Source organism: Hoplias malabaricus, chromosome 8 (assembly GCF_029633855.1).
Source record: "Hoplias malabaricus isolate fHopMal1 chromosome 8, fHopMal1.hap1, whole genome shotgun sequence".
Classification (NCBI taxonomy): Eukaryota; Metazoa; Chordata; class Actinopteri; order Characiformes; family Erythrinidae; genus Hoplias; species Hoplias malabaricus.
The window spans coordinates 37,216,300-37,229,720 of NC_089807.1; the positions used below are offsets into that span (position 1 = coordinate 37,216,300).

General features: G+C 39.0%; 2 protein-coding genes across 2 annotated transcripts; one reads left to right on the forward strand and one right to left on the reverse strand.

Moving 5' to 3' along the window:
* Positions 1 to 68: 68 nt before the first annotated feature.
* Positions 69 to 7,455, reverse strand: tmx2b (thioredoxin-related transmembrane protein 2b). Its single transcript, XM_066679070.1, has 8 exons — positions 7,163 to 7,455; positions 5,028 to 5,088; positions 3,848 to 3,961; positions 3,248 to 3,324; positions 2,802 to 2,908; positions 1,818 to 1,883; positions 1,587 to 1,716; positions 69 to 1,211 (listed from the first exon to the last, which is right to left on the reverse strand). The coding sequence occupies exons 1-8, from the start codon at positions 7,349 to 7,351 to the stop codon at positions 1,035 to 1,037; spliced, it is 921 nt and encodes a 306-aa protein (XP_066535167.1). The 5' UTR covers positions 7,352 to 7,455; the 3' UTR covers positions 69 to 1,034.
* A 1,530-nt stretch (positions 7,456 to 8,985) lies between these two features.
* Positions 8,986 to 12,867, forward strand: med19b (mediator complex subunit 19b). The gene is made up of 6 exons (XM_066679122.1): positions 8,986 to 9,301; positions 9,728 to 9,850; positions 10,122 to 10,255; positions 11,513 to 11,609; positions 11,732 to 11,826; positions 12,135 to 12,867. Exons 1-6 carry the CDS (start codon positions 9,091 to 9,093, stop codon positions 12,198 to 12,200), a joined length of 726 nt encoding a protein of 241 aa, XP_066535219.1. The 5' UTR covers positions 8,986 to 9,090; the 3' UTR covers positions 12,201 to 12,867.
* Positions 12,868 to 13,421: the final 554 nt, after the last annotated feature.

Below are 13,421 nucleotides of genomic sequence, written 5' to 3' on the forward strand. Positions count from 1 at the left end.
CAGCACTTAAACTTAATGCCTAATTTATAGCCCTTGAGTACATAAACACAACTTGTTTTAAACACTTTTGCAATTTATTGGCATGGCAAAATTTTCATCCAAAATCTCAGTCATTCACATGCACAGTACAGTTTAGTTCTGTCTCTGGGCCACATAACTGAACGCAAGATGTAGATTTTAAACACTGATATTTACAGATACATGTAGACCTAGGGGAAAGTAGCCAACAGTGACAGTGGTCTGCAATGTTCAGATGTGCCTGTATCCAAATGCAAAATATATAAAATAACTAACTCAAGAAAAAGAAACATAGTGTAAGTACTAAGCTAAATCGACAAAACGTTTAAGACGGCACCGAGCGCATCCGACTATAAGTGAGGTGTGTGAGAATGTGAGGAATTAGTATAGTTTTGGTCATCCTTGCCTAGTAATAAAACTCTTGCAAAACCTTAAACCCTTTTTTGAAAGTATCCTTTGCTGCTGGTACCACAAGAGTAATATTAGGGAAGAAAAACACATTGGTAAATTACATCAAGACTATCAAATAATAAAACATAAAATAGGAATGACTATTAAAAAAGGAATGAATATTGGAATGCCAAAATTCTGCAGAATGAGTTAACTACAGTACCCCCCTCCCCACGTCCCCAAAATCTATAAATATCCTTCCTGTCATCAACTCTGTTAGAGGTAGGAAAAAATGAAATGTTTAATTTGGTTAAAATATTAACAAAATGCTGTCAACAGGAAGAGAGACAAAGTAAAAGTGTCACATTTCGCCTCTCAATGATAGCTGTTGATGGCGAGACGTTTTATGCAGCAGTAGTGGATGCTTTTTATTTAATTTATTATAAGTACGGTGAGATTTAGTTCAGTTTATTTCTTAGCTAAGTTGATTAAGTTACCACAAAATAATTCACAATCGATTGTTTCCATCAAAACCTTGAGCTTTCCGCATGTCACACGAAGCAGATACGTTTGCATAAAGCCCTCCAGGTGCGCAGGGACCTCACGCTCCTCGCCGGCTGAGCGTTCTATTTGTCCTTCTTGCTCTCTTCTGTTTCTGGAGTCTCAGCCTCCGGCTCCTCTTCCTCAGGCACAGGTGGGAACTGCGACTCGTTCAGCTTCTCACTCTTCTCTCCTTTTGTCTTATTCAGTTTCTTTGATTTCTGATACAGCTCGTTCAGGTTAAACTCTCTGATGATGTTCTCCTGTAAATTTTGGTTGTAACAAGAGCAGGAAAAAGGTGAGTATGTTTTTATGTGTAGCGTATGCTGTCAGAATAAAAGCTTTTATCTTACATTCATTCATTCACACCAGCTCTTCTTCACACTGTGGCAGTTTTCATAAACAAACTAGTAACAATATTCCAAAATGACCAAGAATTAAATCTTTTTACAGTGACTATGCTGAAGGTTCAAACCATGTTTCCTTTCCCTGTAAAGTTACATACAAACTTTCATTCCAGCAGAAATTACTTTTAAAATTAAACACTTCCACATGCACTTGAAAAGGAAATGTAATTCCAAACGTAACTATTGAGATTAGTGACTGTAATTACATGTGTTGTCGATATTATTCCTCACCTCAGTGAAAGTCCAGGACACTGCTCTTCCTTTCTTGTCCACTTGGGGGCGCCTCATGACTTCTTTTCCTCCCTGAAAGAGCACTAGAGACGGCAGCTGCTTGGAGAGAGGTGATGTGCTGACTTTATACCTAAGAAAGAGGTTAGAAGATGTAGAGGTAAATTTTTATTAACACCAGATCTGAACATTTTAACCCATTACTTCAGAGAAAACATGTAAAGTGTCACTTACTTTTTGGATACTTCACCGTAACGGCCGATGTCCACTTTACCAAATTTCAGCCCAGCACAGTTGTACCTGTAAGTGAACAGAATTTAGTGTGAGGGACTTATAGAGCTGAGTGAGGATTTGTTATAGTAGCAAAGAAAGTCCTCTAACCCATGTCTAAAATGATCATTTTTGGATTTGTCAAGTGTTAAAGAAACACTAGGTAGTATTTTTACCGTATATAGGGTGACCAGACGTCTTTTACCCGGACATGTCCTCTTTTTTTAGACTTTTTTCTAGAGCTTACATAGAATTTCGAGAACTTTCGTTCACAAACTAGTCCCGCCCTCCCCTACTCCGATTGGTTCGCTTGAGTGAGAAAGGGGAGTGGTGAAGTAGCCTAAAATCTTCTGATTGGACGGTCTGACAGTAGAGCTACCGTTATTGGTCGAAAACCTTCTCTGTAAACATTTAATTGGTCAGTCTGCACGTCAGTAGTCCTTGTTTACGTCAGGCAAAGCTAATGTACCTACCCTCATCTCGAGCAGCTATGCTGAAACGTAAATGTAAGTTCTCAGATGAATTAAAAAGAAATTTCCATGTTTTGTGTAGCAAATAAAGGTGTAAAGAACCTAAAAGCACACATAGGTTCAGCTAAGCACACAACGGCTAACCATACGACGTGTCCTCTTTCTCACCATCTCAGATCTGGTCACCCTAACCTTATAGTTACAGCTTCAAAATCAGTGTGATGCTTCACTGACCTATAGGAACAAGACCTTCTGTCGTGACCCCTCCAGGTTCATAACGGCAGAAACTGCGCTGTGTAAGGTTTGGGGGAGTGTAGAAAGTGACCTACCCCCTCCACATACCCCTTTGATTTAAAGACAGTGCTGTAATAGTATACTCTGTAACTGTCGGAACAAAGTATATTAAATCCTACCCAGTATTTCTTTAATGTGTTAAACTAGTGTAATATAGATGTCTTTAGGGGTGATTAGTTTTTACTTCAGTGACAGATCAGCGTAGACTGAAGCAAAAGACTGGCACTCTGGGGACCAGTTAGCAAAGAACTCCACAATCCAAGTCACACGGTGGTCTCTTTCCAATTCCTCCTGTAGACCAGAAGATAAAAATTTAATACATTCATTATTACATTAATATTAATATGAATTAATTGGCTAATTGTATTATCTGTAGAAACTTCACCCTACTGTTATTGTAGTGACAGAACCTTGAATGAATGAGCAACTTTAAATTAATGTACAGGGTTACTTTATTATGACCAATATATTATGTAATGTTCCTACTTTGTAAAAGGAAGGTGGTATTTTTAAGTTACAAGTTTTTATAAGGTGAGAAAAGCCCTACAACTTTGGCTATAATCAGTTTATGTTGACTTTGAGTGGTCTTATCTATCTGTGCTGGACAGAGTGATTAAAAAAGGTTCTCACGTCTATGGTCTTATCACTGAAGTATTTGATGTACTCAGGGCCCATGTAGAGTGGGGGCTTGCAGGTCATGAGGAACACTGTAGGAAAAGAACACAGTGGGAGCATCAAGATCTGTGATTACGGATTATGCATCTGATCTAAATAAATAATAATCACCTGCAGTTTAAAGCAAGGACACAAAGTGTTTTTGATGTGGAGCAGTTTTTAAACTTGAGTGAGTAACAAGCCAATTTTAAATGACACTCTGAGCATGATGCCAACATGGATCTCATGTAAAACTCATGCAATCTCTATCTGATTATAGAATCTACTTTAAAGTGATTTTCTCAGCGCTTGGATATAACTTGGCTGTCCAGGGACCTGGATAGGGAAAGACCATCACAAACATGAACTGGAGAGTTATATGCATGTATGGTTCGCTAATTCCTACATACTTTACTATGTACAGTTCTTAATGACCTGAAAACAATGGAGACATTCTACATTTAACCACACTGTCACTCCATTTTAAATCTGCTCTCTCGGTATAGAGAACCAACCAGAAAAAACTGTCTTTTTTCAGTTAGCTAAGGCCTTCACTGTAGGAGCAAGTATACTCACCAATGCACAGAGTCAAGTAGAGCAGTCCCATGCGAATATCCAGTCTAAAAAACAAAATCACATTGGCCACTTTACAAAAGAGGATGATGTTCCCCACGTGCTGCTCCACCGTTACTGAAAAAGAGGGAGAGATACAAAGATAAGTTAAACATACATAGGCCATTTTAGCAGGTACAGGGGGTCCTCGACTTACGACGTTGATCCGTTCCTACGTCGCGTCGTAAACCGATTTTGGGTGTAAGTCGGAACATGCGTACATACTGTACGTAAATAACATACTGTAAGCACTTATCCTATCCTAACACCTATCCTCCTCCGTCCCGAGCCGCGTAACCGTGTATTCTTCCGCCGCGCACACCTAACACGAAGTTCACGTTACGGCGTTTACGACGCAAAACCACTTAAGTCGAAACAAGGCTTTATACAGTAAATGGGAGATGTGTCGTAACCACGAAACATCGTAACTCGGGACTGACGTAACCCGAGGACCTCCTGTATATATGCACAGGAAGGACACAGTTTGACAGATAGTTGACAAAAGAGTGGGAGAGTGAATTACAGAAAGATTTTGCATTATTTTACAATGAAAGTGAAGAATTTTCCTTGTTTTACAAACAGTGAAACAATATAAAGCATACAATGTAAACAAACAATCTCATTGTGTGCACATTTATTGTTCCTTTTATCACATCTAATTTCCATATAAATGTACAGTTATAAAATTGCAGACTGTAGTCCAGCTGTTGCTATGTATACATTATTAGCACCCTTTCACCTTTTAGAGCTATGGCAACACAAATTTAATATGGCCATACGATAACATTCCGTTGAGCTAAACTAAACAGATCTGAATCCAGAAAAAATAAGCATCACCTAAAGAGGCAAGAGTAAGAAATAACAAACACAGTAACCAGCCTGACAAGAACTGAGCCCCTTAAACCCCACCCTTAGGGACTAAACTGCATACAGTAAACAAAGCTATTGTTCAGGTACGGTTAAAATGGGATCTGCCAGAAATAACTTCCATCCAGCCACAGCCAGCGATATGCAGACTGACCACATGTTGTCTAGGTGCAAAACTGATTTAATTTAATCAAGCTGTTAAATATAAACTGACTCAGAATTCATTGTTCATGTGGTGGCTGTGAATAAACAAGAGACCCCAGCAGATAATACTTACTTGCTCTTCTATTCTTCATCATGACTATAGCACTTAGAAACATGAGTATCTCCACTTCTCGCTGAAAAAAATCAAATATAGAGATTAAACAAGCCTCTTGCTTCAGGGTTGCCAGGTCTAACAATGTACAATAAATAAATGCTGAAAGGCTAGACAGAGTTGGGTAGGAATTAAACAATGTCAAATATTCAAGCAAGAGTTCAAGAGTTCCTTTTAGAACTGCAATGGAGCTTCATGGTGCATCCAGAATTGATAGGTGCCATTCTTTCATTTCTGGCCTCGTCTTGGTCTAAAATTAAATGCTAAAATAGTTCTGTAAAATGTGCTTAGGGGACAAAGCCCTTACACAATACTATACATGTGTCTTGATTCATTCTTTAACTCAACGGAAAGTGAAGCTGAGGTACTACACCCTGTCTACCTTTACTTCACTCGTGGAGTCATTCATTCATTCATTATCTGTAAGCGCTTTTCCAGTTAAGGGTTTCCAGTGGGTCCAGAGCCTACCTGGAATCATTGGGCGCAAAGCAGGAATACACCCTGGAGGGGGCGCCAATCCTTCACAGGGCAACACACACTCACACATTCACACCTACGGACACTTTTGAGTCGCCAATCTCACAGCTCGTGGAGTCAGTTGATGTAAAACAAGGGGTCACTAACATTTTCTGTTACTTTTACAATTCCAGTGACAGTAACATCCAGGACTGAATCTAAATTAACATTTGAACACCTCTGATATTGGCTGACCAAGTCTGTGCCCAAGGCACCGGGGATTCAAACATACAAGGCCAAATGTAGTCTAAATACAAAGAAGAATTTACTGAAAATTACTAAATGAATGAAAAAAATGCTTTCTGTCTTTAGACCCCTAAAGTGTTATATTAGTACTGATTCTGATGCCTTTCTACTATGACATGAAATATTCTGCAGATATGTATTACTATAAAAAAACAAAATGAACAAGCTTCTGTTTTCCTATCAAATTATAGTCACATTGAGTATTGAGTATTTGAGTTTTTTTTAGTCTAACATTATTATAAATATGTTAAAGAGGACTTCATCTTTATCCTTTGTTACAAAAAGGAAATGTTCTCAGTTAAACCAGATAACTTAAAGACCACTTCAAATGAAAATAATTTTTAACCATGTTAGAATGTCCATTTGGTGTTATATGATAGAAGACAAATCATGTGCAAAATACATACTCAAAGCCTTGGCTGAGCATTTCTGCTTTGAAACTGCACTGTTTCAAAGACATCCAGGCCTTCTGACCTCATAAACCTGAGGAGCCAATCCTGTCCATTTGCAGGGCAGGGCTTTTGTGCTGCAGCTCAGTGGTGGAGGGGTGTGTGGAGAGAGAGGTGGGGACTAATTGCATATCATTGCTGTCCAATTAAAAACATGTATCTCCATTTTTGTGTTATTTTAGTTTACTCCATCATTTGAACACGGCAGCTGTCTTTCACATTGTGTGACAATTTCACGATGAATGGACTGAGTCAATTGTTACATTGACTTCCATTGAAAGTTAAGGTGCCCCCTCAGGGTGGCTCTTCCAGGGGGCGGCTCTCTTGCGCCCGGTGTTTCCAGGTAGGCTCTGGACCCACCACGGCCCTGAACTGGATAAACGGTTACAGACAATGAATGAATGAATGAAAGTTAAGGGGTTTTTCCCCACTCCTGTAAAGTTAATATTTTGAGAGATACATGTTTTGTGATGAAGTTGTAAATTAACATCTATTTTCATGGAAATAAATTCTAAATATAACATTTTTATAAATAGAAATCCTTTTACCAGATAAGGAATGTCCCATACCATAGTATCTTTTTTCTAAATCTGGCACATTTAACATGACGTTTAACTTATTTGACTAAACTTTGTGGAATACCCACTGCTCAATTTGTGTTGATGTTGGAGAGTGAGGGGGCCCCACAGACTTTGGCATCCAGGGGCCCTCTAACCCAAAACCGAGCAACCAGAATGAGACTGCTGCATGATTTAAGGTGGAAGGGAGAATTCAGCCTCGTGCAAATCCGTAAACAAAGCCGCATGGCAGCATTTTCTGACTGTTCCAACACGCCATATATTTGGAATAAGTTTAATATTAGCGTTATTGAGATGTGATACTGACCCAGTCGAAGTCGCAGGGGTTCCCGTCCTCTCTCTGAGTTGAGAGATGTTCGCAGATCCCCGGGGTCTTGCGGACGAGCAGGAAAGCTACTGACATAAACAACGACGCTATATAATACGGTTTCAAGAGCCATTTATAAACCTGCGGTAAATGATAGAGAAAAGCGAAGAGAGGAGTCAGCAGCGCCATGTTTCAAAATACACAAATAACGGCGTAAACCCGGCGGTGGACTGCGGCCGGTGAGACTGCAGCTCTTCTCTCCGCGAGAGGAATTCACGTCGGCCAAATTCGGTAACGACTGTTAAAGGGACAGAGGTCACTAAGGACGAACGACAAATGAGACACGCCTTTTTCTCACACGCGCGTTGATTGGTCAGTTCTGCAAAACCAGAGCTGTCATTGGCTAGTGCTGTATCATAAAGGAGAGTAGTGCTATGTTTCCATTCGCGTACTTCCGTTTTCCATGCTCGTGCCCTACCTAGTGTAAGAACACAGTAAGCGCGTAACAAACAGTGCGACATTGGTCAGAATGAACTATCAGAACTAGTTAAAACGTTTGCCTTAAGTTGTTAATATATATTCAGTTCAGCAGGCACATTCACAGTCAGATAACAAACACTGTGTATTTCAACACGTTCAAAGTTCATAGAACAGGTGTTTGTATTTGTACTATAGTCTAAATGACAGCCTAACTCAGACAAAACTCAAATTCAGACACTTAGTAAGGTAGTTTTTACCAGTAGAAACTCTCATTTCAGATATCTATGAAATAAAACCGTGATATTTCCAAGAAGACGTGTAGTTTTGACTAAATTTGCATTTCACCCTTCTCTGTTATTACATTATTATTATTATTAATAAACGCCTCAGTTAGATGTTCTTTAGTAATAATAGCATTTTTTTACACAAAGTACCTTCATAATAAAAGTCTGAATTAAATTACCTTACATTTAAGGTAGGTGCCATTTCAAATATCTAAAATATATATATTTTTTACATACAGCCCAGTTTTGGTTACCAACTAATATTGGTATCTAAGTAAGAATTAAAGTGTTGATATCTATGTAAACTTCACCTATGCATTTTTAGACAGTATGCTTGTAAATATTTTAACGCCTTCCTCGGGTTATTGATTAGATCCCTGCAAAATTGGTGTTAATCAAAATTACATATGTAAGTTATTACATTTACATATTTAAAATATTGTAATTTTTCATATTATATAAGTATATTTACTTGACGTTCTGTGCTCTCCAGGTACATTATTCAGATTTGGCCAAGGCTGCACATTAATATTTTGACGCATACACATATACACAGATAATGGATAACATGGTATACATACTCGGACTATACACTAGGAATGGCTACCTGCCTCTTTAGGCACCCTAGTAGAGCACAAGTGTGAGTATTAGAACGCCCTTCATCAGAGGAAGGCGTCGCTTGTGTTATGCCGTTATACGTGGAAAACAGTGAACCCAAACAGTCAATGTTTTTATGTTTTAACCACTAACAAGACAAAGAGGCTAGAGCATCGTGTAGTATCACGTCCTGTTAATCACAAAAGGAATACAAAAAGCCGTAGCTACCTTATTAACCTGCTTCTTATTCAGATTTACCATTCCACATTACAAGGTGTAACAGTTGCAAACCTAACACAGCTTTAAGCACAGGCTTGAAATTATTAATCATAAAACGTCAGGAGAATACAAAGCACAAAGTACAAAACATTTGCTCACAGAGTATGTGAATATGTAAACAATAAATGATGTAATAATGATTAGTGAGTTCTATGGGAGCAGTATTCGGTGATTTACGGTAGAACGCTGGCCACAGCAGTCACAGGAAATCATTCTCATTACCAACAACGTCAACAAACTACCACAACACGTCCAGCAGATCTAGACTCCGCGCTGCCTTTCTCCACTATGACGGATATGTATTCGTCTCTATACGGACAGGCAGACCCGCCGGGACCCTCGGCACTTGGGTTCGGTCCCGGAAAGCCCCTCGCTCCGCCGTTAGTCCAGAATCAGGCTCACATGGTGGGCATCCAGCACCAGCTCCTGGAGGAAGGGCCTCCTCTCAGAAAACCCAGCGCTATGAATGAACCTTTTTATTTACTGAGAGAGCTACCCAGTGAGTGACCATCTTGCTTAAACCTTTACTCTGATTTCCTCTTTTATAGGACTGTAATAATGATGTAAAAAATGTGGTTATAACAGCAAAATAGTAGTATCAAATTAATAGTAGTGACCGTAATGGTAGCAATAGATAGATAACTTCGGGTTTGTTATCAGTAACAGTAGTAGTGATAGAAATATAGTATTTATTATTCTGAGTGTAGCCACCTGGAATGTTCCATAACGTTTGCCCAGGTCACAAAATTAATTTTTAATTAGAATGTGTTAAAGTTTGCTTTCCTTTGCAGTGTATAATTTGGGAATAATGAAATATCAACTTATATCTAATGAAATATGTTTATATTAGTATCTGTCTGTCTGTCTATATTATTTCATCCACCTTTTAGTCATACAGTAAGTGTAAACTTTGTTTTTTCCTAAGTGGAGAATGAACTGACTGGGAACACAAACCTCATCACACACTACAGCCTGGAACATGCATATAACAAGTTCTGTGGCAAAAAAGTGAAAGAAAAGCTCAGTAACTTTCTCCCAGAACTTCCTGGTAAGTCCGTAGAACTGTATGTCCATTAACACGTTTACTGTGTCTGTATCTGGTATTAAAATCCATGGGTCTGTGTGTTCTCCAGGTTTGTTTTGGCACAAATCTGACGAAATGTGATCAAGGCTACAAATTGTGTTTTGATTAGTTAATTAATTAATTAATTTATTTATTTATTAAATGCATTCATATCCTGAAAGGATCAACTTGGATTGTTTTTAGGTTGTTTTTGTGAACTTAGACGAGTATTCTGCTTTTCTCTACCTCTGTCTAGGTATGATAGACACTCCAGGTCTTCAGGATGGCAGTTCTTTACGCTCCCTCATCGAGAAACCACCAGTGTGCAACAACTCCTTCAGTCCTCTGACTGGAGCAATGCTGACAGGCTTCAGACTCCACACAGGCCCTGTGAGTGTGTGTGTGTGTGTGTGCGTGTGTGTGTGTGCGTGTGTGTGTGTGCGTGCGTGTGTGTGCGTGTGCGTGCGTGTGTGTGTGTGTGTGTGCTGCTATATTAAACTTCATCAAAACATAATCCATAAATTTCTCATAAAACAGATGTATACTGTTAGAAATTCGGCATTGAAGAGTCAGGAGACTGGAGTTCGGCGTTGACTGGAGTTTATTTACACATACACAGGACCATGTATGAGTACAGCTGGATGATCTCAGTCTATCTCAGGATGATCTGAAGTTTAGAAACTGGAGGTTCAGACCTTCAGTTTCCTTCACGTGCATGCAGAAAAGCACGGGCACAGCTTGGTCATCAGTTTGTCACCAGTTCAGTCTGTTCCCAATCCAGTCTGACACCAAATATTTTAGGAGGGCCTTGGAGCATTGGAGTAGTGGGGGAAGGGAATTGGAGGAAGACGAGGAGTGAGAGTAGGGGTATGTAGAATGAGGGTGATGAAGAACGTGTAAGACAAAGGAAGGGGGGAAAAGGTGAGATAAAATGGAAATCAGGGGAGGGATAGGAGGAAGAATAGGGGTGAGAGGAGGGGTAGGTGTGATAAGGGTGATGGTCAAGGAAATAAGGAACAAGAGGTGTGAGGGGAGGTGTATGATTAGACATGAAACTATGATAGTTTCTCTCAATACCAAGAAGGGGTTGACACTTTAACTCAGTGATTTCCAGCCTCCCAACTCTCACTGCTGTAAAATGTTTTCTTCATGAGCTGTGGAAGTCTCTGCAATAAAGCCATGTTACATGTACCACGTGGACCTCAGAGCAAAGCACACACCCTGTGATTTTTGGAGGAACCACCTAATTAAGCCATTATTCTAAGCCTATTATTTTGCAAATGGAGAATACATATGATAGATGTGTTACACATATTATCATATATATGTGACATTATTTTGAATCTTCACACACTTTTATCACACACCTATTGCCCACCCATATGTACATTTCTAGTGCAGAGATATAGTAAAATATACAGTGATAATTATGAGGTTAATCTGTGTAACTACAGTGTCTTTCCTTTATATGTGCACACTTCTATTGGCTTTAATTCTAATCAGGATGCCGATACATTGGGATTAGAAGCAGGCCTTTTTTGAAGGCCACTTTTATTCTTTACAAATCTCGTATATAAATTGGAATTGCACTACATTTGAAAGATTGGAAGCAAAATGAATTCACACTTTGTCATTCTTGCCTTCAAGCTTCCAGAGCAGTACAGACTAATGCACATCCAGCCTCCCAAGAAGAAGAGCAAACACAAGCACAGACACCATCGACCCCAGGACCCCTTACCACCAGGTACATATAAAATACTTCAGTCCGTTTTTCTTACTCGATCTCCCTAGATAATTTCAGATTAAGACGCACTGCTGCTGGTTTAACCTGATAATCTCTTGTGTACTTTACACTCCTTCCTACAGAAACGCCCTCAGACTCAGACCACAAGAAAAAGAAGAAGAAAAAGGATGATGACCCTGACAGAAAGAAAAAGAAAAAGGATAAGAAAAAAAAGAAGGTTTGTAACACATTGTGTTCAACTGAGTTTAACTGAGCTCTGTTCATCGTTCTGGACCTTTGTGACATCATAATTGTTCACAGCTTTCTATACAGTTTAAAAGTTTTGTTTTAATGTCAGTACAATTAAATAAATATGCACATATTGACAAACAAATCACTTTAAATAAGTGTTTCTTAGAGGGCTCACAATGTGAAAATGACTACAGTGCATTTCCCAATAGAAGAATTAAATATGAAATATACATTCAATTTGGCGTATTAAATTTGTGCAAGTAAAATGTTCTGCTTTTTTGTCTTTGCTCTCAGAACCGCCATAGTCCTGACCACCCAGGTATGACTGGCACTCAGCCCAACGGCAGCAGCCTGAGATAGAAGTTAACAGACGAAAGAGAGAATTCATTGTACATAGCATTAAAAAGTGGTTGTTTTTAATGTATGTATGTGAGAGAGACTATGAAAGGATGTGAGAGTGACATGCGTTTTTATTCAAGTGTGGCATATCTACCTGTGTGAGTGTGAAATGTGGGAGAATCGGCAGCAAACTGTATCTGTTACATCCGTTCAAAAATCATATAAGTGCCTCCATTTTTATTTATCTTAAAATTGAACAAACACCTTGATATCTTTATTAAAAAAAAACACAATGTTTCGACTTGTGACTCATGTTTTCACTTTTAATCTATTCATATAAGATATATGCGAAGATAAGCACACATCAGAGCAAAAAAAAAAAAAACAGCACCAAGGTTTTATAAATCAAAAAACCTGAATTCTGCATTTAATTACCTGTGATGTTGCTGCTAATGTTAATCACTTTTGGTTCATGAAAATCATGTAGTGTAACCTTAGACAGTAGACACATTGCGTTGTCCTAATCTTGACTTCGCCATAAATCCCTAATATCATTTTAAGCATAGCTTTCATACTCTACTGGCTTAAGGGGAGTTTTTTGATGAGTGTTTGTAGCAGCATTAGACAAAATAAACACAAGTGTCAACTTTAGCAGCACAGCTTTCACAGAAATCATGGTGATATGCGTTTATTTTCAAGAGCCTACCTGCCCAAATTGGGTGTTTACAGCAGTACAGTTCTTTCAAAGTACATTACATTACTTAATGTTTTAAAACATTAACTTTAAATTGTTTTATAGTCATACTGAGTTTAAGGTAGCAAACCACTCCATGTGTTATAAATAGGGTGACCAGATCTGAGATGGGGTGGAGGACGACTACTGACGTGCAGACTGACCAATTAAATGTTTACAGAGAAGGTTATCGACCAATAACGGTAGCGCTACAGTCAGACCGTCCAATCAGAAGATTTTACGCTCCGCTTTACCACGCCCCCTTCTCACTCAAGCGAACCAATCGGAGTAGGGGAGGGCGGGACTAGTTTGTGAACGAAACGCTTCTTGAAATTCTATGTAAGCTCTAGAAAAACAAAATCCCGGACGTTTGTGAAATTCCGCCCAGACATTTTTTAAGTCTAAAAAAGAGGACATGTCCGGGTAAAAAAGGACGTCTGGTCACCCTAGTTATAAACTACTACTGAACTTGTCTGCATGCCTGCTAGTATGCAGGCCAAAGCCTACAG

Excerpts from the sequence above, each read along its gene's own strand:
- tmx2b (XM_066679070.1), bottom strand. The coding sequence starts at position 7,351 with ATGGCGCTGCTGACTCCTCTCTTCGCTTTTCTCTATCATTTACCGCAG. Across the intron at positions 2,909-3,247 it reads TCAGTGATAAGACCATAGAC|GAGGAATTGGAAAGAGACCA; the intron begins GTGAGAACCTTT and ends TCTGGTCTACAG. Across the intron at positions 1,212-1,586 it reads TGTCCTGGACTTTCACTGAG|GAGAACATCATCAGAGAGTT; the intron begins GTGAGGAATAAT and ends CAAAATTTACAG.
- med19b (XM_066679122.1), top strand. The coding sequence starts at position 9,091 with ATGACGGATATGTATTCGTCTCTATACGGACAGGCAGACCCGCCGGGA. Across the intron at positions 9,302-9,727 it reads TTTACTGAGAGAGCTACCCA|TGGAGAATGAACTGACTGGG; the intron begins GTGAGTGACCAT and ends TTTTTTCCTAAG. Across the intron at positions 11,827-12,134 it reads AGGATAAGAAAAAAAAGAAG|AACCGCCATAGTCCTGACCA; the intron begins GTTTGTAACACA and ends CTTTGCTCTCAG.